Consider the following 21884-nt stretch of genomic DNA (forward strand, 5'->3'; position numbering starts at 1 on the left):
GCATGGACGATGTGGTTCTATGGGCCATAATAGTCGCGTATTCAGTTAAAAACGGTATTTTTGTTCAGAATGAATGTGCAAGGTGAGACTTTGCACTTGAGGCGTGCTGTTCTAGTTTAGTATAGTATTAGTACCTTGTTGTGTGTGAAACCACTTTAGTACATCCATATATTGTATCAATTTGCCATTTATTTATTTTTACGGGTTGAAAAGGTATGTTGGATCGTGTTTGCACATGTACGTGTTGTGCATAGACGACCCCCCACCACACATTGATGGCATTCGTATCAACAGTCCACATTACCTTACCAAGCTGAACCTCAAGGAGCCTGGAACACACTTATACACACTGGTCGTGTCACAGTATGAGAAGTATGACACCATCAGCTACACCCTGAGAGTAAGCAAGTGAAAGTGACCAGTTTCTTTTCTTCATTGCACTCATCCATTGTGATTTTTATTTTTTTATTTCTGCACATGTAACTTTGTTGTGTTTGCTGTGTAGGTGTATGGGTCACGCAAGTTCACACTATCAAAAATCCCTCACCCGTACTCCAATTACCAACGGGTGAGTTTCATTTTTGTGGTTGTGCGGCATGCAAAAGCTGAAAGATTGATGTCAATGGTTTTGTAGGCTACGAAATGTTGCAATGCACAGCAATGTACTGCGAGTAGGAAATTGCAAACAAAATGTCCGATGTGTGATTCCAAATGCGATTGTACAAGTTGACCTCTGAGAATATATGCATTTCACTTGCTCGTACTCTGAGGTCAATTTGAGCTGTCTGTCTTGCCAGGTGAAAGGGGAATGGAAAGGCAAGAGTGCTGGAGGCTGCACCAACTACCGTGACACTTATAGTTTCAATCCCATATACCAGTTGTGTCTGACAAGGGCTGGACCTCTGCTCGTTGAGGTTCGAGGACCAAGGTAGTCAATTGCATAATTTTTATTTTTGCACATGTAACTTTGTTGTGTTTGCTGTGTAGGTATATGGGTCAATTGCATCCGATGCAGATTATATGTACTTGTATAGGGTGGTTACATCGGTGCCATATAAGAGTTGAAAGAAGTACAGCCGCAGGAGATTGGGGTTGCATTTTAGAACGGACGATACCCAATGGATCCTGAGTTACAAGAAAAATAGAAAATGTAGTCTCTCTCTGTCTCTCTCTGTCTCTGTCTCTGTCTCTCTCTCCCTCTCTGTCTCTCTCTGTTTCTGTCTGTCTCTCTGTCTCTCTCTGTCTCTCTGCCTCTCTGTCTCTCTGTCTCTCTGTTTCTGTCTCTCTGTTTCTGTCTCTGTTTCTGTCTCTGTCTCTCTGTCTCTCTGTTTCTGTCTCTCTGTCTCTGCCTCTCTGTCTCTACCTCTCTGTCTCTGTCTCTACCTCTCTGTCTCTGTCTCTGCGTCTCTGCCTCTCTGTCTCTGCCTCTCTGTCTCTGCCTCTCTGTCTCTGCCTCTCTGTCTCTGCCTCTCTGTCTCTGCCTCTCTGTCTCTGCCTCTCTGTCTCTGCCTCTCTGTCTCTGCCTCTCTGTCTCTGCCTCTCTGCCTCTCTGTCTCTCTGCCTCTCTGTCTCTCTGCCTCTCTGTCTCTGCCTCTCTCTGTCTCTGCCTCTCTCTGTCTCTGCCTCTCTCTGTCTCTGCCTCTCTCTGTCTCTGCCTCTCTCTGTCTCTGCCTCTCTCTGTCTCTGCCTCTCTCTGTCTCTGCCTCTCTCTGTCTCTGCCTCTCTCTGTCTCTGCCTCTCTGTCTCTGCCTCTCTGTCTCTGCCTCTCTGTCTCTGCCTCTCTGTCTCTGCCTCTCTGTCTCTGCCTCTCTGTCTCTGCCTCTCTGTCTCTGCCTCTCTGTCTCTGCCTCTCTGTCTCTGCCTCTCTGTCTCTGCCTCTCTGTCTCTGCCTCTCTGTCTCTGCCTCTCTGTCTCTGCCTCTCTGTCTCTGCCTCTCTGTCTCTCTCCCTCTCTGTCTCTCTCCCTCTCTGTCTCTCTCCCTCTCTGTCTCTGCCTCTCTGTCTCTGCCTCTCTGTCTCTGCCTCTCTGTCTCTGCCTCTCTGTCTCTGCCTCTCTGTCTCTGCCTCTCTGTCTCTCTCCCTCTCTGTCTCTCTCCCTCTCTGTCTCTCTCCCTCTCTGTTTCTCTCTGTCTCTCTGCCTCTTTGCCTCTCTGTCTCTCTCTGTTTCTGTCTGTCTCTCTGCCTCTCTGCCTCTCTGTCTCTCTCTGTTTCTGTCTGTCTATCTCCCTCTCTGCCTCTCTGTCTCTCTCTGTCTCTGTCTCTCTGTCTCTCTGTCTCTCTGTCTCTGCCTCTCTGTCTCTGCCTCTCTGTCTCTGCCTCTCTGTCTCTGCCTCTCTGTCTCTGCCTCTCTGTCTCTGCCTCTCTGTCTCTGCCTCTCTGTCTCTGCCTCTCTGTCTCTGCCTCTCTGTCTCTGCCTCTCTGCCTCTCTGTCTCTCTGTCTCTCTGCCTCTCTCTGTCTCTCTGCCTCTCTCTGTCTCTGCCTCTCTGTCTCTGCCTCTCTCTGTCTCTGCCTCTCTCTGTCTCTGCCTCTCTCTGTCTCTGCCTCTCTCTGTCTCTGCCTCTCTCTGTCTCTGCCTCTCTCTGTCTCTGCCTCTCTCTGTCTCTGCCTCTCTCTGTCTCTGCCTCTCTCTGTCTCTGCCTCTCTCTGTCTCTGCCTCTCTCTGTCTCTGCCTCTCTCTGTCTCTGCCTCTCTCTGTCTCTGCCTCTCTCTGTCTCTGCCTCTCTCTGTCTCTGCCTCTCTCTGTCTCTGCCTCTCTCTGTCTCTGCCTCTCTCTGTCTCTGCCTCTCTCTGTCTCTGCCTCTCTCTGTCCCTCTATTTCTCTCTCTGTCCCTCTATTTCTCTCTCTGTCCCTCTATTTCTCTCTCTGTCCCTCTCTTTCTCTCTCTGTCCCTCTCTGTCCCTCTCTTTCTCTCTCTGTCCCTCTCTTTCTCTCTCTCTCTCTCTTTCTCTTTGTCTTTCTCTTTCTCCATGTCCGTGTCTCTCTGTCTTTCTCCAGATTTGTACTGAGATCGTGTCAGAACTTTTTGGTTGCATTATCGCAGTATTCCAAAACTGCATAACAAAGATGGAAAGAATAATCTGGCATTGTTTAAAAAAGAATGACAAAGATTACAGTTGAAACAGTGGTTTGTATTTGAAAATGAAAAACAGAGAGGGACATTTAACTATGGATAATGATAAGTGGCTTAGAGGTATGCATATTCACCTCTGAGCCATCGAGCCGAGGTTAGAATCATGACCCAGCTATAAACTTTCATGCAGGGTGATTCGTCGATGTACGTTCCGCCCCTTGGATGGATGTTCAACTGGGTAGGAGTCTCCCAGCATCAGTTGGTGAATTTTTTTAAAAAGATCCCACAGTGCCCTTCACAAAGAGTCGGTGAGCTTATCATCAGCAGCCCAGTACTTTAAACAAATTTCAAATTCCTGCCTGGATTGCAGGTTGCAAGAGGTTCATTCTTCTTGAAGTTTCCTTGAAACGAGGGTACAATGCTTGCTATCTTAGTGTGGTTGTTGTCTGAGCGGTAACTTCTGCACTGTAAACAAATTTATCATGTGGTTCGCGTATTTCATGTGAACGGCCTTCTTCGGATATGAATGGAAAGGCAACGGACAACATGCGCCTTTCAAAATGACGTATTCCACCCTAGAATGCTCAGTGTGCGTGCGTAAAAACCCCAGAAAATGCCGGCGTCCAGGGCATCATAAAGTATATTGTCTGCGGTGGATACAGATCGTTACTTACAATGGCTCACCGAGCTTCTGAAATTAGGTAAAAATACTTGGAAAAGTATTTGAAAGAAAGGGCTGTGCCTCTGCACAACAAATACTTGGAGAACTTTCTCAGCTCGAACGGGCAGCGGCTTGTATTGCAAACTCTCGACCATTTGGACCAGTGCAAGGCCCAAGTGGACAGGCGTTTGCTACACAAACCCCTGACGGATCGCTGCTAGTAAATGGACTGTTTATCTGGATTAGGTGCTCCTTTACACCGATGAGAAGGACATATCCGTGGCTTGTGCATATACAGGGTAAGTTAAAATTGATGATGCTTACTATTGATCATGTTTGGTGGTGGGAGTTACTGGAGCTGAGAGGGCTGTTATAAATATATTGTTTTGGTTTTGGGGCCACAAGAAAAATTGAACTAGATTTCTGCACCTATTGCTAAAAGTTGGGTGTGTGTGTGTGTGTGTGTGTGTGTGTGTGTGTGTGTGTGTGTGTGTGTGTGTGTGTGTGTGTGTTTGTTAGTTATATCTATCTATAATTCCAGCAATCTGTGTGTGTGTGTCTGTGACCGCTGTTTCTCGACAACCGCTGGTCCGATCTAATTGAAACTTGCCAGGTATATTGCTGGGGACCTGAGGATGTGCCTTTTCAAGGTGTGATATTAATCGGACAAGTGGTTCCCAAGTTATGGCCATTTATTTACCAAACCAATGACAAGACACGTTGTTTCGTGGGCGTGGCCGATGGGGAAGGGAAGCTCAGCCGCGTTCCCCATTACGGGTTACAACGTACAGACTTCTGGAGAGTGATGACTTCGTGTATTCTAATAATTTCTCGATTTCTTATGCGCATTTATGGATAAACACAATGCCGCAAGTTATGATCGTTTTCATATGAGACGGTGCATAAATTTCGGTAACATCAGAGTGCTGGTATGCTCCGAACCAGGAAGTAATTTTTTTCTCTCTTGTCTTCTCTTTTTGTTTTTCCTTGCAATGACATTGCGAAAAGGCAAAATACATTGGTGCTAATTGAATAAATGGGTATTAAAACTAGTGTGTACTAGGTGCGGTGGGACGCAAGAAGCACACGGGCCACCATCTACTCCGCTTTATTGCGCGACCAGAAGCACAGTCTTACCACCCCTAGCGGGCGAGGCATGATATACGAAAACCCAATCACGTGACACAGCACACTCCTCCCCCCGTAAAATGACCCGTCACATAACGAATGGATAATCACAACATGACCATCGGAAACCCATCAACACTCATAATCCTCCAAGTACCGCGGCCGCACCCTGACCCGCCTCGGACGGGGAGCGCCACCAGACAGTCCAGGCTCAGATGCCTCCCGGCTCGGTCGAGGTGACACCCTCGCCGGACTCGCACTTTCCGCAACACCAGCTACCCCTGACTGCCCAGCCTGCTCGACGTCCCCGGGTAGGACGGCATCAGGGGAAGACCCCCTCGGCGCCGGCCCAGCCAGTCCCGGCGATACAACGTCAGGTGCCGGCGAGACTACCGGTGGGGGCCCTGCAACGTTCGGCTCGGGGAGGTGTGGGGGGGGGGTGACGCTGAACAGCGATCATGCATCTGGTCCACGTGCCGCTTCCACACATCCCCACCATCAGTCCGCACCATGCAATTCGCCGGCCCTAGCACCACAGAGACCACCGCCGGCACCCATTTGGAACCGTGGAAATAATCGCGTACCATCACCCGCTGCCCCACCTCGAAGCTGCGCAGCCGCGTCGGACGCGACATTGCCCCACTCCCCGACCCTCCAGGTCGCAGCAAATCCAGCCTGGACCGCAAAGCCCGTCCATAGAGACGAATGGCAGGCGAATCACCCGTGACAGGATGAACTGCGTTCCTGTAATGGAGCAAAAAGGCATCGACTACCGCTTGCACAGGTGCAACACCCCCCCTGCGCAAAGCCCGCTTCAACATCTTGACAAACGACTCAGCTTGGCCATTCGTCTCAGGATGATACGGTGCGGACCTTAAATGTCGAATACCATTCTGGCGCATAAACTCATCAAATACACCCGCGATGAACTGCGGACCATTATCAGAGACCAGGATCTCCGGCAACCCTTTATTAGCAAAGATCGTCCGCAGCTTCTCTACTGTAATGTTTGCTAAAGTATGCTGCATTACGACAACCTCCGGCCATTTAGAGAATGCATCAATCACAATCAAAAACATCTTGCCATTAACCGGTCCTGCAAAATCTACATGGACCCTCTGCCAAGCTCGGTCTGGCACAGGCCAGAGACCCGAAGCTCGACGCAGGTTATCAGCATCTGTCTGGCACGTGGCGCAACGCTTAACCAACTGCTCGATGTCTTTGTCCAACCCCGGCCACCACAACAGGCTACGAGCAAGACTCTTGGTCTTCACGATGCCCAGGTGACTGACATGCAGTTCTTCCAAACACCGCTGCCTGAACCTCGGTGGAATCACGGTCCTCATTCCCCACATTATGCACCGTTGGACCAACAACAGCTCCGCTGCGCGTGACGTGAAAGGTTGAAATGCCGGTGTCGAAGGCAGATCGCTCCAATTCCCCGTAGAAATCGCCTGGACGACACGGGCAAGCACCGGATCACGAGCCGACTCCACCGCAACCTGCCTGGCCGTGACCGGCCCGCTTTTGACCTGGTCCAGCGCGAACACATCGACCCGGTCGCCCAACTCGGACGCAGCTGGACCCTCCGCACACGGCAAGCATGAGAGCCCGTCACAGTTAGCATGCTTCTCGGTGCTTCGGAACTGAATATCATAATCGTAAGCACCCAGAAACAGACACCACCGCTGTATTCGCGCGGCTGCTACCACCGGCACCCCGCGTTCGGGTCTCAGGATGAATTGAAGCGGTTTGTGATCCGTCTGTAAAGTGAAATGCCGCCCCAGCAGATATTGATGAAACCTCCGCACACCCCAGACGAGGCTGAGAGCCTCCCGCTCAATCTGGGCATATCCGCGCTCTGCTGTGGACAGGGTCCGGGATGCAAAACAAACAGGCCGCTCGGAACCATCGTCCATCCTGTGGGAGAGCACTGCCCCGTTGCCATATGCAGAGCTGTCGCATGCCAATAGGAGCGGACACGCAGGCTCGTAGTGCACGAGGACCGTATCCTCTGTGAGCAGCCGCTTGACGCGGTCGAACGACGCCTGGTGTGCAGGCCCCCAAACCCAGCGCTCGTCCTTCTTGAGCAACCGCGTCAACGGCGCAAGTTGTGAGCTGAGCCCGCGCACGAACCTTTGGTAATACTGGGTCATGCCAATGAATGAGCGCAGCTGCGTCTTGTCGCGAGGCGGTGGCATGCGCTGAATCGCCTCCACCTTCCGAGGACCTTTCAACAGCCCCTCCGGCGTGATGATGTGCCCGAGGTATTCCAAGCGCTGCTTGAAGAACGCGCACTTGTCCCTGTTTAAGCGCAGGCCGCACGCTTCTAGCTTCGTCAGCACTCGGGCAATGTTCGCCAGATGCTCGTCTGCCGTTTTTCCCGCAATGAGTACATCGTCCAGGTAGGTCTGAGCGGGCAGGCCCATGCAAACCTGATCCATAGCTTTCTGCCACAAAGCTGGGGCCGAAGCAATCCCAAAACAGAGTCGGGTATATCGATAGAGTCCTTGACACGTGTTGATTGTTAAAAGCTCGCTACTCCCGGGATCCATCAGCAGGTGAAAATATGCATCACGCAGGTCTAGCTTCGTGAAGTATTGACTCCCCGCCAATCGCGCATATATTTCATCGATTGACGGCAATGGATATTGCTCCACGCTGAGCCCCGGGTTAACTGTGGATTTGAAGTCCCCGCACAATCGGACGTCCCCATTCCGTTTCAGCACCGTGACAACCGGGGTGGCCCAATCCGAGCATGACACCCGTTCGATCACTCCACAGGCCTCTAGCCTATCCAGTTCACCCTTGACCTTGTCCCGCAGGGCATACGGCACCGGACGCGGTTTACAAAACCGTGGAACCACCCCCTCCTTCAAGAAGAGTTTCGCCTCCATGCCCTTGAGTTTTCCAAGGTCGTCTCTAAACAACCCTTGATGTCTTTGAAGAATCTCCTCCAACTGATCCTCCCACTGGCTCGGCACAGGTTGCACAAGGTGAATTGCGGCCTAGTCTAGCCTGATGCGGGTCATCCAATCTCGGCCGAGGAGAGACGGCCCCCTCCCCCGTACGACGTACACCCGAAGCGTGGCGACCTGGCCTTGGTACCGCACAGACACGTCTGCCATCCCGACTGGCGTTATCTTCTCGCGGGTGTACGTGAACAGCGCGAGGTTTGACCTGATAAGCTTCAAGCCGTTGAGTCTACGCGCGGTCTGTTCGCCGATGAGCGACACTGCTGCTCCCGTATCGACCTGGAACGTGATCGGCGTTTCGTTCACTTCGACTTCCACCGTCATCGGGCGCGCCGTCGTCGGGCCAACTGAACACAGGCTCAACAACGGCCGCTGGTTCCGCCCCGAGTCGCGTCGCACATCGCCGTCCACGACTTTAACGGTGGCCGACGCCCCACGGCACACACGCGCCAAATGACCCACCTTGTGACAATTCAAACACACGTTGCCTTTATACGGGCATGCACGGCGCAGGTGTCGACCTCCACATCCCAAGCATGTCCGCGGGGTCACCACGCGTGGCCGCGCGGCGACGTCCGACCCGCATCGAAGGTCGTGCGCGCGTCCCGGGGTGCTCGCGACCCCGCGTGGCCGGTGGTGGCTCGAACATCCCCGCGAGTCTGCTCAACCGCCATGTGTGCTTTCATTTTCTCCACAATGTCCCGAAACGCCAGCCCGTCATCCCGGGGCCTGTTCGGTGCCACTAAACCACCCAGCAGCCGATAATTCTCCGGCGAAAGCGAAGCGAGCAAGATCGACTTCTGCTTGCTCTCGTCGACCACATCGTTCGCGTGGAAATAGCATTCCAATTGCTCCGAAAACAATTCGAAGTTGTCCCCGTCGAAAACGGGCATAAGTTCGTATGCACCCATCCTCGTCAGCCAACTAGTGTGTACTAGGTTCGGTGGGACGCAAGAAGCACGCGGGCCACCATCTACTCCGCTTTATTGCGCGACCAGAAGCACAGTCTCACCACCCCTAGCGGGCGAGGCATGATATACGAAAACCCAATCACGTGACACAGCACAAAAACTAAATTGTGAATTATCGTAACTGCGAATAATATGCGAACTTCCGCACCATGCACGTACGGGCGCGCGAGAGCGAAGAAACAGCCTGTGTGGTTGTCGTTTGTTGCTTGCGGTTTGAATATTTATTTATTAAATTATATATATATTTTTTTTTACGGGCACGTACTAGTATTACTAAAACTCTCATCATCATCATCATATATATATATATATATATATATATATATATATATATATATATATATATATGTTCCCGAAATACAGCCAAAACGGTACACGATAGCGCAAAAATTTTAGGGCCAGCTTATTTACCATTCGCCTGCGGTGTGCAGTATCAAGTTTCGTTCAAATCTGCAAGCAAAAAAATATTAAAAAATCAATTCCCGATTCAGTCAAGCACTCTTCGGGAGAATTTGATCAATGCAAACAACCTCAGCGGTATAGTTCACCAGAGCTATCTTTTTTTTTTTTTCTTGAAATGATTTTTTTTTCCATCAACCGCTGTCAACGGGTTCATGGGTTGTCTAGCATATGTATGTGTATATATATGTATATATATATATATATATATATATATATATATATATATATATATATATATATATATATATATATATATATATTTATACTAGTTGTGGTGTCCGGTGTGCAGTGAGGCACGTAGAGTCATGAGGGTTGCCGTAACTCTGTTTATTGCGTATCCGGATGTGCACCACTGTAGACTAACCACCCGCCTCAAGCGGCGCGAACACCTATATGCCTTGCGGACACGTGACTACCAAAACCACTCCTCCACGCTCCCACAACGCTCCCCGCATTGTGCCTTGCCCACCTATGCCAATACACCACATTCCTCCCTCCTAAAAACATGATTATAAAATGACAATTATAATGATAAGCATAATAGGCAAAACATACTACGGCACAAAAGAAAAATGGGCTTCATCTGCACAACCTGTCACAATAATGCCGTCGATATAATCTGGCCCACAATTCAGCTCTCTATCCCCATCACAACACATATCGCGTTGGTGCGAGCGAGTTGAAACCCAAATGCAGTGGACAGGTGCTCGAGTACTGAGTCGCACGACAAACCCAATGATGCCTGCAGACCACAATAACCATGGCCGTTTTAAAGATATACAGAAGCAAGTCAGGGAGCACAGTATCACTATGCAGCAGAAGCGCCCCAGGCGCCTATGCTTACACGCCATCCGTCGAGGTCGATGTGACATGAATCGTTGAACCTCTCACGCCCCGGCAGACAAGCTTGCCCGTCCCCCACGGACAGAAACAGGTAAACACGCTGAATCCACCAGATATGAGGGCGCCATCGCTGGCGTGGAGCAGCGGGGAGGGTGGCCTTGGGAAGATAACGGCCCGGCCCCCGCGCGAGAGTAACGGGAGGGGTGACGCTGAACAGCGCCGGAGTCCCACGTGCAAGTCAAACCAGGCAATCAGCCGGATCTATTACCAGCCATCCCACACCAAAACCGCGCATCAGCCCCGGACGCGACACCGCCCCTGCCACCGACCGCCTAGGCTGCAGCAACTCCCGCCGAGACTTCAACGCACGTCCACACGGACGATCAGCGTACACTGCACCCACAGCCATGTTATAAAACAGCAAGAACATCGTCCGCGCAGATGCAAACTTCCCTTCACGTACAGCGCGTTCCCTCAGTATAAATCCAACACATGAGATGGCAGCGAACCGCGGACTGTCCTCGAAGCCGGAGATCAGAAAGACCTCTTTATTCGCAACGATCGTCCGCAAGTTATTCACATCATATTGATCATATTGGTCATCATATTGATCATATTGGTCATCATATCGATCGATCTCAACCAAACACATTATGCTCACACGCGGACTGTCGGCATTTGCTTTAACAACGCCAAGCTGAATCATTCGTGCTGCGAGAATCAAATGCACAACAATAAGCAATTTATGAACCACATTGCACGTACGCCTCTTGGTTGCCACGACGTTGAGACGACTTGCTTGCCGGTCTCCATCTAAACGTCGCAGAGGCCACCGTCGATGTTTGTGTTCCGCGAACTTCTTGAATGCGACCGGCTCGCTCCAATCCCCCGTTGAAATTGCCTGAACGACACGGGTGTGCACTGTGTCATGAGCGCAGCGGAAGCGCGAGAGCCCGTCGCAGCTGGCGTGGCCCCCGTTGCTCCGGAACCGTATGTCGTAGTCGCAGGAATCAATGACCGGAAACCCATGTTGCATCGCCGCGGCTCCTGCCGCTGGAACCTCGCCCTCGGGTCTCGAGGGAAGCCCGGGCCCAAACGGAGGTACGTGCCCCGAAGGAGGCACAGGTGCACCTGGAGGTACGAACTCCGAAACAGGAACCTTCTCCTCCTGCCCCGTGCTGGGCCGTCCAAGGCCACCGGCTGGCGCCATCCAGTCGAGTTGAATGCGGGCCAACCCGCTCCGACCCAAAAGGGCGAACCCCTCCCCTCGCACCACGAACCGTGAGAGTGCGACCCGCTGATCTTGATGGGCGACCAAGACGTGTGCCCTGCCAACCGCTGGTAGCACTTCACCGGTATACGTGTGCAATGCAAGGGTAGACCTGAAAAGACGTAGACCGGGGAGTGCACGAGCGGTGCGCTCGCTCATGATCGACACCGCCGCTCCGGTCTCAACTCGAAACACGATCAGTGCCCCGATCATCTTGACCTCCACTGTCATTGGTCTTGTCACTTTCGGACCAATTGAAAACAGGTTCAACATCGGCAGCATCTCCTGCTCCGGGCCGCCGGGATCGCTATGCCCAGGCTGCAGGACACGACCCGGGGCGTAAAAGTGTACGCCATGCACAAAACATCTTACCGGCAGTAGGTCTCGACCTGGGACGTAGGGGTCGCTTTGCACGCCGCCATTCATGACCGTTATGATGGCCAATGACACTCAGCACACACACCGTAGACGTCCCTGAGTGTTCAGACCGCCCTCCGACTGACTGCGTTGCAATGTTCGGTCACGACCCGCACCGAAGACAGTGCGTGCGGCCGTGGACGCTTGGTACACTGCGCGGACCTCTGGATCACCTGCCGCGCACTGGCCATCGAGGCTCCGGACATCTCTCAGAGTCTGTGCGACAGCCGACGCCGCTTCTGAGTTGAACTTAATGTCCTCGTCTTTGAGCCGTGGCATTGCAGAAACCTTTCCCAAGGCTTGAAAATCAGAAATAAAACGATCTCCGAGCCCAGCCGTTCACTCGACGTGAATTTGAACCACGCTGACGTGCAGGCGCCGGCGAGATTCCTCACCTGTGTGGCGAAACTCGCGATGCGCTTCCCTGGGCTCCTCGCCAGGTGATCGAACTCGAACCGCGCTAGCTGCGCTGATTTCCCTGGCGCTCCGTGTGCCTCACAATCCAATTGCTCCGTCAACGACTCCAAGTGAATACCGAGGAAACCAGGCACTCTGCACACGTCAATCCGAAACAGACTCGTCGTCAGTGTGGTGTCCGGTGAGCAGTGAGGCACGTCGAGTCGTGAGGGTTGCCGTTACTCTGTTTATTGCGTATCCGGATGTGCACCACTGTAGACTACCCACCCGCCTCAAGCGGCGCGAACACCTATATGCCTTGCGGACACGTGACTACCAAAACCACTCCACAACGCTCCCCGCATTATGCCTTGCCCACGTATGCCAATACACCACACTAGTAAAGGTGCCCGTCGCTGGCAACATATGGTAAAGGACAGATAGCATGAATGTATTTTCAACAATATATTATATCATTTTTATCCATTGATTTATGAGGATGTTCAATATCACTGCTAGGATCAAGGCTAGGGCTTGGACTTGGGGGGGGGGGGGGAAGCTTGCAACAGAATTTTCATCAGAGGAGTGACTTGAGGAGTCTTCATATTCCTTGTTCTTATTGGTATCTGCCATCACGATCGAACTCTTACTTGTGAGACGGTTTACGAAGCGGTAGACTCAAGGCTCACTGAAGCACTGATGAAGGCTCGAAGGCTATTTCTGTCGGTTCAAATTTCAAGGATCAAGCGGCCATTGTTGTTCAATTCAAGTTGGGTTGCCAGATTTTTATGTGCACGTGCTCAATCCCGCACCCACCCGGAAAAGACCCAAGTACACTGTCAATACTCACCTCCACACTAAAACGATGATCATGATTTTGGGTTTAACCGTAACTGACCGGGCGATACTTTGTTGGCAGTTGGTCTGGCTGGGCAGCGGGTATCGGTCGATGAAAATTTCAAATCGGCAACCATGTATAAAAAAAGCAAAGAAATACTTTGTACTAAGTCAGAAAGTCATGGTTTTGTGAAGAAACTACGGCACATGGAAAGTGCAAATTCGTCGGGTATGAACTCAACTGTTTTCTCCCCAAATGGAACGTGATTCTATGAGCCGAACTCATCTTGTGGTCCTCTAAATAATGGGAAACATTTTAATTTCTTTTTTGTGCAATAATTCCTCCCATTTTGCAAATGGAGTTTTTGAACTGTTTCACTACCATAATCATCAAAACGAATTTTGAGGGGCCTCTGAAGGAAGACAATAATATCATTACTATATATGTCAAAGCTTGTTTCATTTCATGCAGTAACAAAAATCTGATAGTGGAACAAAAAAAAGAGGTGTGCCAAAATATTAATACAGATATACACACACATTTATATATATATATATATATATATATATATATATATATATATATATGTATGTATGTATGTATGTATGTATGTATGTATGTATGTATGTATGTATGTATATATATATATATATATATGTATGTATGTATGTATGTATATATATATATATATATATATATATATATATATATATATATATATATATATATATATATATATATATATATATGTATGTATGTATGTATATTGTTACGGTGGTGGAAATTCACAGAACACCATTCAGGTTCCCCAGAGATCAGTTATTTCGATAAGTATGTGTTTCAGGTGAGGTTCCCCCACCGGTGTGTAAAGGGAATTGTTCGTGTGCCTGGCTGTGAATCTTTGAGTTCGCCGTTATTCTTTTCCTGTCTTTTATTTTAAACAAACAACATCTCCTCAATAACAAACTCTACAACCACGCCATCTCCACCACAAAGCCATCAACATTGTGACACCATTATGCCCTCCCCCCCCCCCCCCCGCTCAGCAACAGCGGCAAAGTGCCGTTGTCGCAGACACGCCGCGCCATAGAGGCCACATTCCACCCTCCATGTGCAGTCAGCCATTCCGTGGCTGATTAGCATAATCGGATCAAAATGAGCTTTGCCTTGGAAAAAGCCAGCCAATCAGAACGTCCGTGTGCAGTCAGCGGTGGAATGGCTGATTAGCATAATCTGATCAAAATGAGTTCTGCCTTGAAGGGAACTGGCCAATCAAAGGTGAAAGGGCCCGGAGCCAGCCTGGGGTGAAGGTTCAAGGGTGAAAGGGGGCAGCGCGGGCTTTGGGTGAAGAAACCTAAAGCGGCTTCACCCCCTAGAGCTATAAAAAGGCGCGTTGGGACGCCGAGAGAGTAGATCGTTGGCGGTTCGTTGGTCGTTGGTTGGAGAAGTGAGTCGTTGGTGGAGGGCAGCCCGTTGGAGCCCGTCGAGGAGAGCGGAGCATGGAGAGTCAGACGCGCCGCCAGGCCCTGACCAACCAAGCCCAAGAGTCGTCGAGGAGAGCGGAGCGTGGAGAGTCGGGCACGCCGCCAGGCCCCCGACCGACCAAGTCGCCATTCGAGCTGCCGCCGCGTTGGCTACGGGCCAGCGAGATGGAGACACCAAGGGTCGCTGAACCGAAGACCACCGAGCCGCCACCAAGGGGCGGCCAGGTAGCCGGCCCAGCCTCTCGGAGCCTTCCGGTCATCCCGGCTCTGAGTACATTAAAGGCTTACGAGCCCGTTTCTTTCCTTGGGTTTTTACGTGAAAGTCTGTGGCCCTTTGTCTTCCATTAAGTAGAACTGCCATAAGTCCGTGCTCGTATAGAAATATAGAACTCAGGTGTAGGCTTTCCTCTTGTCTTTTTCCCTAAGCCCCCTATTGCTTGCCTGCTATAAATAAATGCCCATTGTTCAAATGTTCACCTGCTCGTTGCGTCATTTTCTGCCATTGACTGCCACGGCGCGCTCAGGATGTTAACTGGCCATTAAGGCCGATAAAAGTGAAAATCTGGTCCGACGGCACTTGGCGATTTAAAACCGCTTGGCTTCGCACACGGAACGAGCACACTTAAGCGGCTCGTTTCTGTACGAGTCCCGTAGAGGTATAAACTCTCGGTATTTTTTGTCTGCGCGAATAGTTAGGTAGATCGACAATTCGGCGATTGACCCTGTAGCGCGTGGACAGAGTATTGACTAGTTTATGGTGCGTTAAGGCATCTGTGGCTGGTTTCCAGGGTTGGTCCGGAAAGCCACGACTGGATTGCGGCCTTCGGTGGGCGCGCTACCGCGATTTGGCTGAAGCAGTCGTCCGCACGCCGAACGCGGTGGAAATCGACAACAATATATATGTATGTATATATATTCGCTGTGGCCACGAATTGTATTACCAGGAAATGATACTAAATCAGCATCTCATGGATATTTGTCGTATTTCCGTGAGTCCGATTTTAATTCAGGAACACGACACTCATGGTTAACCATTTTTAGATTGCCAATTTTTCATCGAATGCTGAAAGTTGTGTTTAAAAGACTCTTTGAATCATAGATTTCACCCGAGTAATGGCAGGTTAAAAGTGCTCGGCGAGCCGATCCGAATCAGTGTAGACACAGAAACGGCGCATGTGCAAAAGGCCTCGGTTTAGCATTCATACGTCACTTTGAAAGTTGCGCATAGACCTGAGAAAAAGCCGTCACTTGAGAATTGAAGATAATTTTGAACTAATGAAGGTAAGTTTTTTGTTCGGATAATGGTTTTGCACATTAAATGGCAAACGATAGAGCAGATGTGTGGTTTTTCTTTTCTTCCTTTATCAGGAAGAGAACGTATTCTGTCTGATGTTCATTATGCACCCCCCCCCCCCACTCTGCTTTTTCATCATGCAACTGCTAGTTCAAATTGCATCTGTTTTTGGTTTTTTAACTCACTCACCTCAGCCCTGATAAAGGCACAATCAAAATACACACAGCCCTCCATATTTGTGAGGGTTACGTTCCTGGAAATCCTCACAAACGCAGAATTCACAAATACCAATACCTTGGTTTAATGGGGAAAACGGGGTTATGTTCCTGGGCCAGATTGTTACCATAGGGGATCAATGTAAATGTTTAAGTACAATAATTAAACTAAATAAATTGCAGTACAATGTGTTTTTAGTTACTTTTATGATGTGATGACGATGTTGCTGGTGTTGGAGGGGAAGTCAAAAAGATGATTCGTGCCTACTATTGACACACTCGCACATTCACTTTGGCGGTTCAGTGGGTGAGAGGATGACGTGGGGGCAGGGTGGTGGGTGCTTGCAAATTCATGAATACTCGAGGTCGATGGGTCGCGAATTAGGAATCGGTACATATTTACCGATGCGTGAATACGTGGAACTCGCGAATACGGAGGGTTTACTGCAGTTGCTTTTCCTACCCTATTATTTACAGCTGTAAATTGCAAGTTGCAAATGTCTATTACAAGAAAGCAATGGTGTGCGCGCGCACACACACACACACACACACACACACGTTTATGATCGAGGAACAACTTGATTCCAATTGAGTGTTATATTTTGAACATGAATAAAAATAGAAAATGGATAAAAAAAAAATTAACTTCTCTGCCTATCTGACAGTAAAACAAAATTGAAAATCATTCCAAGCATGAAACTTACTATTTCTTAGGACATCATAAAGGACATGTACAACAGGCACGAATAACTAATGTAACCTGTAAAAGACTGCGACAATGGCAGTCAACTTCCGGGATTAATTTTTCATACAACCTTTGAAATATTTATTTTATTTAAATTGAAATATAGACTTGAACACTGCAGAACACAAATCACCTTCTTACCAGTTCCAAAAACCTCCAGTTTTGCAGTACCTGGAGATGTTGTACAAGGTGGTGTGTAAGACTGCATGACTGGCAGTAAACTTCCGGAATTTTTTTATCACGACCTTTAAAATCACTTTATTTAAATTGAAGTATATAGTTGAACACTGCTTGGGGTGAGGTGTTCTACAAATTATTTCGTTGTTGATTCATGGACTTGGGTGCAATTTCTGTGGCACTGTTTAATTATTATTATTTTTTTTTTATACCTCTAGGCAATTCAGTGTCGGTTTTGAAATGGTGACTGTGAGCAGTGAGGGGGAAGCAGGCCTTGAACCTTTTGAAAAGAAAACGTCTGGAAACTACAGGTACGGTTTATGGGAAGAGGTGGGTTGAGTGAGCACACACTATTGGTAGTACAAAGCTGAGTGAGTGTGGAACTTAATTGACCCAGCACTGCACACCAGAAACGTCTTTTAGCGAGGTAGCTTCATTATTATGATCAAAACGTCAACGTAAAGAAATTTAAAACTTAACCAACATAAGGCTTTCTCAGAACACATTCCAGAGAGACTATTGGATTGAATGTTGATTGTGAGAAGGTCTTCTACTCGTTATTTGGTTCACCTTGAATCATTCGTCTTTGTACAGCTCTGTTGTTCCAGCTTCGACTGCTCTGTCTCGTAGCATGGCCTCCCCCAGGCCTGATTGGCTCCACATTTTTAGCACCCATTTGAAAATCCCTACCCTGGTTACTGGCAAACAACCAAAAGCAGATGCATCAAAAGAGGGATTATTTCCTGGATAATGAGTTACAATTTTGGAAAGCCATACTCTTGGGCAGAATAATTTTGGTGAAGCATGACTACTAGCCCGTTTTCCACACTTTTTATTGTCTTAGTCAACTAAAGAAGTACACGCACAGGTCAGGAATGGGAACATGTTTGCTGCGTCCACTTTCCGCCGGTACTCCAGGGGTCTCTGTCTGGCCATCCGCCAGGCAGATGCCTGGCCCATTCCCATCTCCTTGAGATGCCTATCAATCTGCTGCAACCACGAAGCACATGGTCGGACCATTGGCCTCCTCCACTCACTCACGAGGCTCCCTCGCTGAGAAACTGGTGAGCAGGATCAGCATCAGGAAAACGAGCCACATGTCCATACAGCCGCAGCTGACGCGCACGGACTATGCAGGTAACAAATCTCATTTGATTCTCTCTCAGCAACCACTCGTTGGACACAAAGTCCAACCAGCGATAGCCAAGGATTCTCTGAAGAGACCTGGTACCAAAGGAATTAAGTCTCCATCTCAGATCCCTGGACAGAGTCCAAGTCTCACATCCATAGAGCAAGACTGGAAGCATCAAGGACCTGAAAAGTCGGACTTTCATCCTCCTGCACAGGACCCGGCAGCGCCACACCCATGATCCAGTGAATCCATGACTCCTTAGACCCGACCCAGATGTCTATTGACCTCTGACTCACAGCCAGCAGAGACATGAATATCACTGCCAAGGTAAGTGAATCTCTCCACGACCTCAACATCCTCACCACAAACTGGCACAGACAGGACAGCAGCATCCAAGATGTCATTGAAAGCCTGGATCTTAGTTTTGACCCAGGAAACATGTAATCCCAGTGGTTCCGACTCCTAATTCAGCCTCTCAAGGGCCCCCAAAAGGATATCTTAAGTCCCCGCAAAGATGACTTCATCATCTGCGAAATCAAGGTCAGAGATCTTGACATTCCCAAATGATGCACCGCAGCTTGATCTCTCCGACATCCTTCCCAGAATCCAGTCCATGCATGCGCTGAAAAGTGTTGGGGGGCTGCACATACCCTTGACAAACTCCAGTAACAACTGGAAATAAGTCAGAGACGGTATCACCACATCTCACAGGACTCTCAGTACCATAGTATAGTTCAGACATCAGATTGATCAGTTTTGGTGGCACCCCACAGAGACCAAGAATATTCCAGAGGGCATCCTGATTCACTGAATCGAACGCTTTACAGAGATCAACGTAGGCTGCAAGCAGCCCCTGCTGAAACTCTCGTCTGAATTCAGTGAGGACCCGAAGAGCAAGGATACGGTCAATCGTTGACCTCTTTGGTGTAAAGCCTGACTGCTCTGGGCTGGGTGAATCATCAATGTGTGTGTCATTACAACACGTTAAATTGGGCGTCCTTTCTTCTGACATTAGTTGATGGACGTTAAGATCCCCACAGTGTCCTTCACAAAGAGTGGGCGAGTTATCACTGGCACCATCGTCAAATTACAAATTCCTGCCTGAACTACTTTTGGGAAGGCAATGACATGACAAACCACCCAGTCTGAGTGGGATTGGTGGGGTGATGAGATTGTGGAGGGAGGGGGGTGAGAGAGAGTCAGAGATTTTGGGGGGGAAGGGGAAAATAGGAAGGAGGGGGAGAGAGCTGGGAAGGGAGAGACAGCAGGGTGGCGTGGGAGAGAGCTGGGAAGGGAGAGACAGCAGGGTGGCGTGAGAGAGAGGGGAGAGACAGGAGATTGGGTGAGAGAGAAGCCTGGTGTTGGCTTCGCGGTTTGGGTGGCTGGCTTCCCAGCCACCCTAACCCAAAAAGTAAAAAAAGAATCCCAGCAACTAAGATGAACTTTGGAAGGTCTTGGAACAGTCGTGGAACACCATTCCACAGGAGTTTATAACAAAATTATTTGAAAATGTCCCTTGAAGTCGTTCAATTTTTGAAGGAAAAGGGTGCACATACTCATTATTGGTTTATATCAAGGTGGATTGTATTGTCCCCCACCACATGCATATGTAATAAATAGATGGCCCGGATTGCACTTACACATCAGGTTTCAGGTTCACTTGTTTTCATTTGTCCATTTTTTCATCGTAGTAAGTGACAAGTTATCACTTATTTTTGCTGTTGCTCTTTTTCCTTTGCTGAAGCTGAAGCTGAAGCTTGCTGTTTACTCCTTTTAAAATGTTTGTTCTAGATGTGGATTTTGCTATATGGAAGTGGAGAAGGTGCCAGCGGGCGTGTTCAACGTAATACCGACCACCTTTCTGCCGAATCAGGAAGGCCCATTCTTTTTGGATGTATACACATCGCAGCCCACCAAAGTGTGTCGGCTGCAATGATGCGGACCCACGGCCACAACGGAACTTCATTCCTGATGGTGCCTCGGAGCACAATGTTTACGAGGGCCACGAGGCGGGCGTATTTTGCTCTCTGTTTGCACAAATCTCTCGACTCGTTCAATTTGACGCTATCGATTGCCAGTCCCGCATGGTTTTGAATACTGCAATCAAATGAGTGGGAATGTTGAGCTGGTATTGGCGTTTATCGGTGATAAAAGGCTTTGAAAGTGATGGTGTCTGGTACAAATTTTAGCCGTTGGACAGTCGTTGGTCACGTTGGAATGTAATCCAGTAAGTTATGTTGTCTTATCTTGCTGAACGTTGCACTCACTCGAGTAATGGCATTGCAGACCCGATGTAAGATTTGTTAAGCCGACCGCCGTGTTTTCACATTTCAGATGTCTTATTTAAAAAATGAAATGTACAGGAAATTGAATTTAAATACTCCTTCATCTCAGCACAACTCATGTTTCTCAATATCCTCCACTGTATTACTGCTTGACAAAACTTATGAAATGGGTAGGGAGGGTGGGATGTCAATAAACTGCCCTATTATGTTCATGACTCCTTTAAAATCGAACGTCCAAATGGTATGCATTAACATTCGGAACAAACTAGGTTAGTCTGTTTTGCATTGCCCTTTGAGCCCTTGGAGATTTATGCTCGGAATCGATGTTCATATCCCGTATCGACGTTCACCTTGTTTTATCCATTGTCTGCAGGTGTTTTTGTAATGCACGTAAAGCCGCAATGATGTATCCTATCGTCCATGTGCTGGACGTGGCTGGCTTAAGATCATAGGGTCCTGAGTTTGAGCTCCTGACATGCAGTGAACATCACACCAGGTGGGTTGACTCAGCCTGGCATCCTTCCAAGGTTGGCAACCAGCTTATGAGGAAGAGTGAGCCATTTTAGTTTCCTGCGTCGGAGTTGTGACCCATGCAGGATTGTGACCCCTAACCTGCATTGGCAGCCCTGTGCATCTGAAGATGTGAAAGGAGTTGTTCTTCTTTCTTTTAATGCAGATGTCTAAGATCAGCCGTTCATGTATAATTTGTTTATATCTGCCGATTTCTCGTGTAATTGCATTGGCAATGCCAGTGATTGGCATTGCACGTACAAATTGGTGCTGCTGTTGATAAACAAATTTTGTTTTAATTTAATTTGAAAGGGTAACTTGGGCAAACCATTTCCTCTCGTGCTGCATTTTGCCATTTGAGCTCCATGGGTTGAAGACCGCCGACGCTGTAGTCTGAAAAAGTAGCTGTTTCTACTGCAGGATTTTTTTTTTTTTTTTAAACAAAAACTGTCACATCTTATGAAAGCTGGCTTATCATTGTTACATAGAACTGTTTTGTTATCGGAGAGAAAATCATTTTGACACGGGATTTCGATTTCATGAAACACTGATGAGTTCTCACAACGAGTGAGTTTTGAAATAATTAAGACTAACACAGTTTTCAGGCTTTACCGACTCCCTTCCATTCTCTTCCATCTCATTGCACTTCGTTTAGCTTTTGGTTCAATGCATGTAACTTTTCAAAGTGCCTTTATATTTGCCAACACGTTTATTGGACTGAATTGATGTTTTACAGTGGGAATATTTTGGTAATAAAAGTGCAATTTTAATAACCGTATTGATCTCCTTTTGGGTTTGATGTTAAACCTAATTGTTATTGATACTTATTTTGTTATTTCTTTCTTTGACCATTTCTGCATATTGTCTTTTAAAAATGTGCTTCTATGTTCAACACTAATCTCTCACTAATCCTTTTATTTTTATTATTCACTGGCAAATACAACCTGTCGCTTCACTGACGGGTCAATAAAGTAGGGTGGGAAGAGGGGGGGGAGAGAAAGGAGGCAGGT

General features: G+C 48.6%; 1 protein-coding gene across 2 annotated transcripts in view; it reads left to right on the plus strand.

Annotated features, from left to right (window-relative positions):
* The window catches only part of CAPN7 (calpain 7), a 71380-nt gene extending 49733 nt beyond the window's left edge, over positions 1–21647 (plus strand). For both annotated transcript variants that reach the window (XM_085892375.1, XM_085892374.1), the window contains exons 17-21: positions 255–400; positions 506–568; positions 798–928; positions 17166–17258; positions 19871–21647. In XM_085892375.1, the coding sequence (XP_085748501.1) occupies positions 255–400; positions 506–568; positions 798–928; positions 17166–17258; positions 19871–20015 (578 nt within the window). In that variant the 3' untranslated portion in view covers positions 20016–21647. The remainder of the gene's footprint in view (positions 1–254; positions 401–505; positions 569–797; positions 929–17165; positions 17259–19870) is intronic.
* The last annotated feature ends 237 nt before the right edge of the window (positions 21648–21884 follow it).

This window comes from Eptatretus burgeri, chromosome 8, assembly GCF_056783735.1.
Source record: "Eptatretus burgeri isolate ZD-2024b chromosome 8, Ebu_testis_v1, whole genome shotgun sequence".
NCBI classification, from domain to species: Eukaryota; Metazoa; Chordata; class Myxini; order Myxiniformes; family Myxinidae; genus Eptatretus; species Eptatretus burgeri.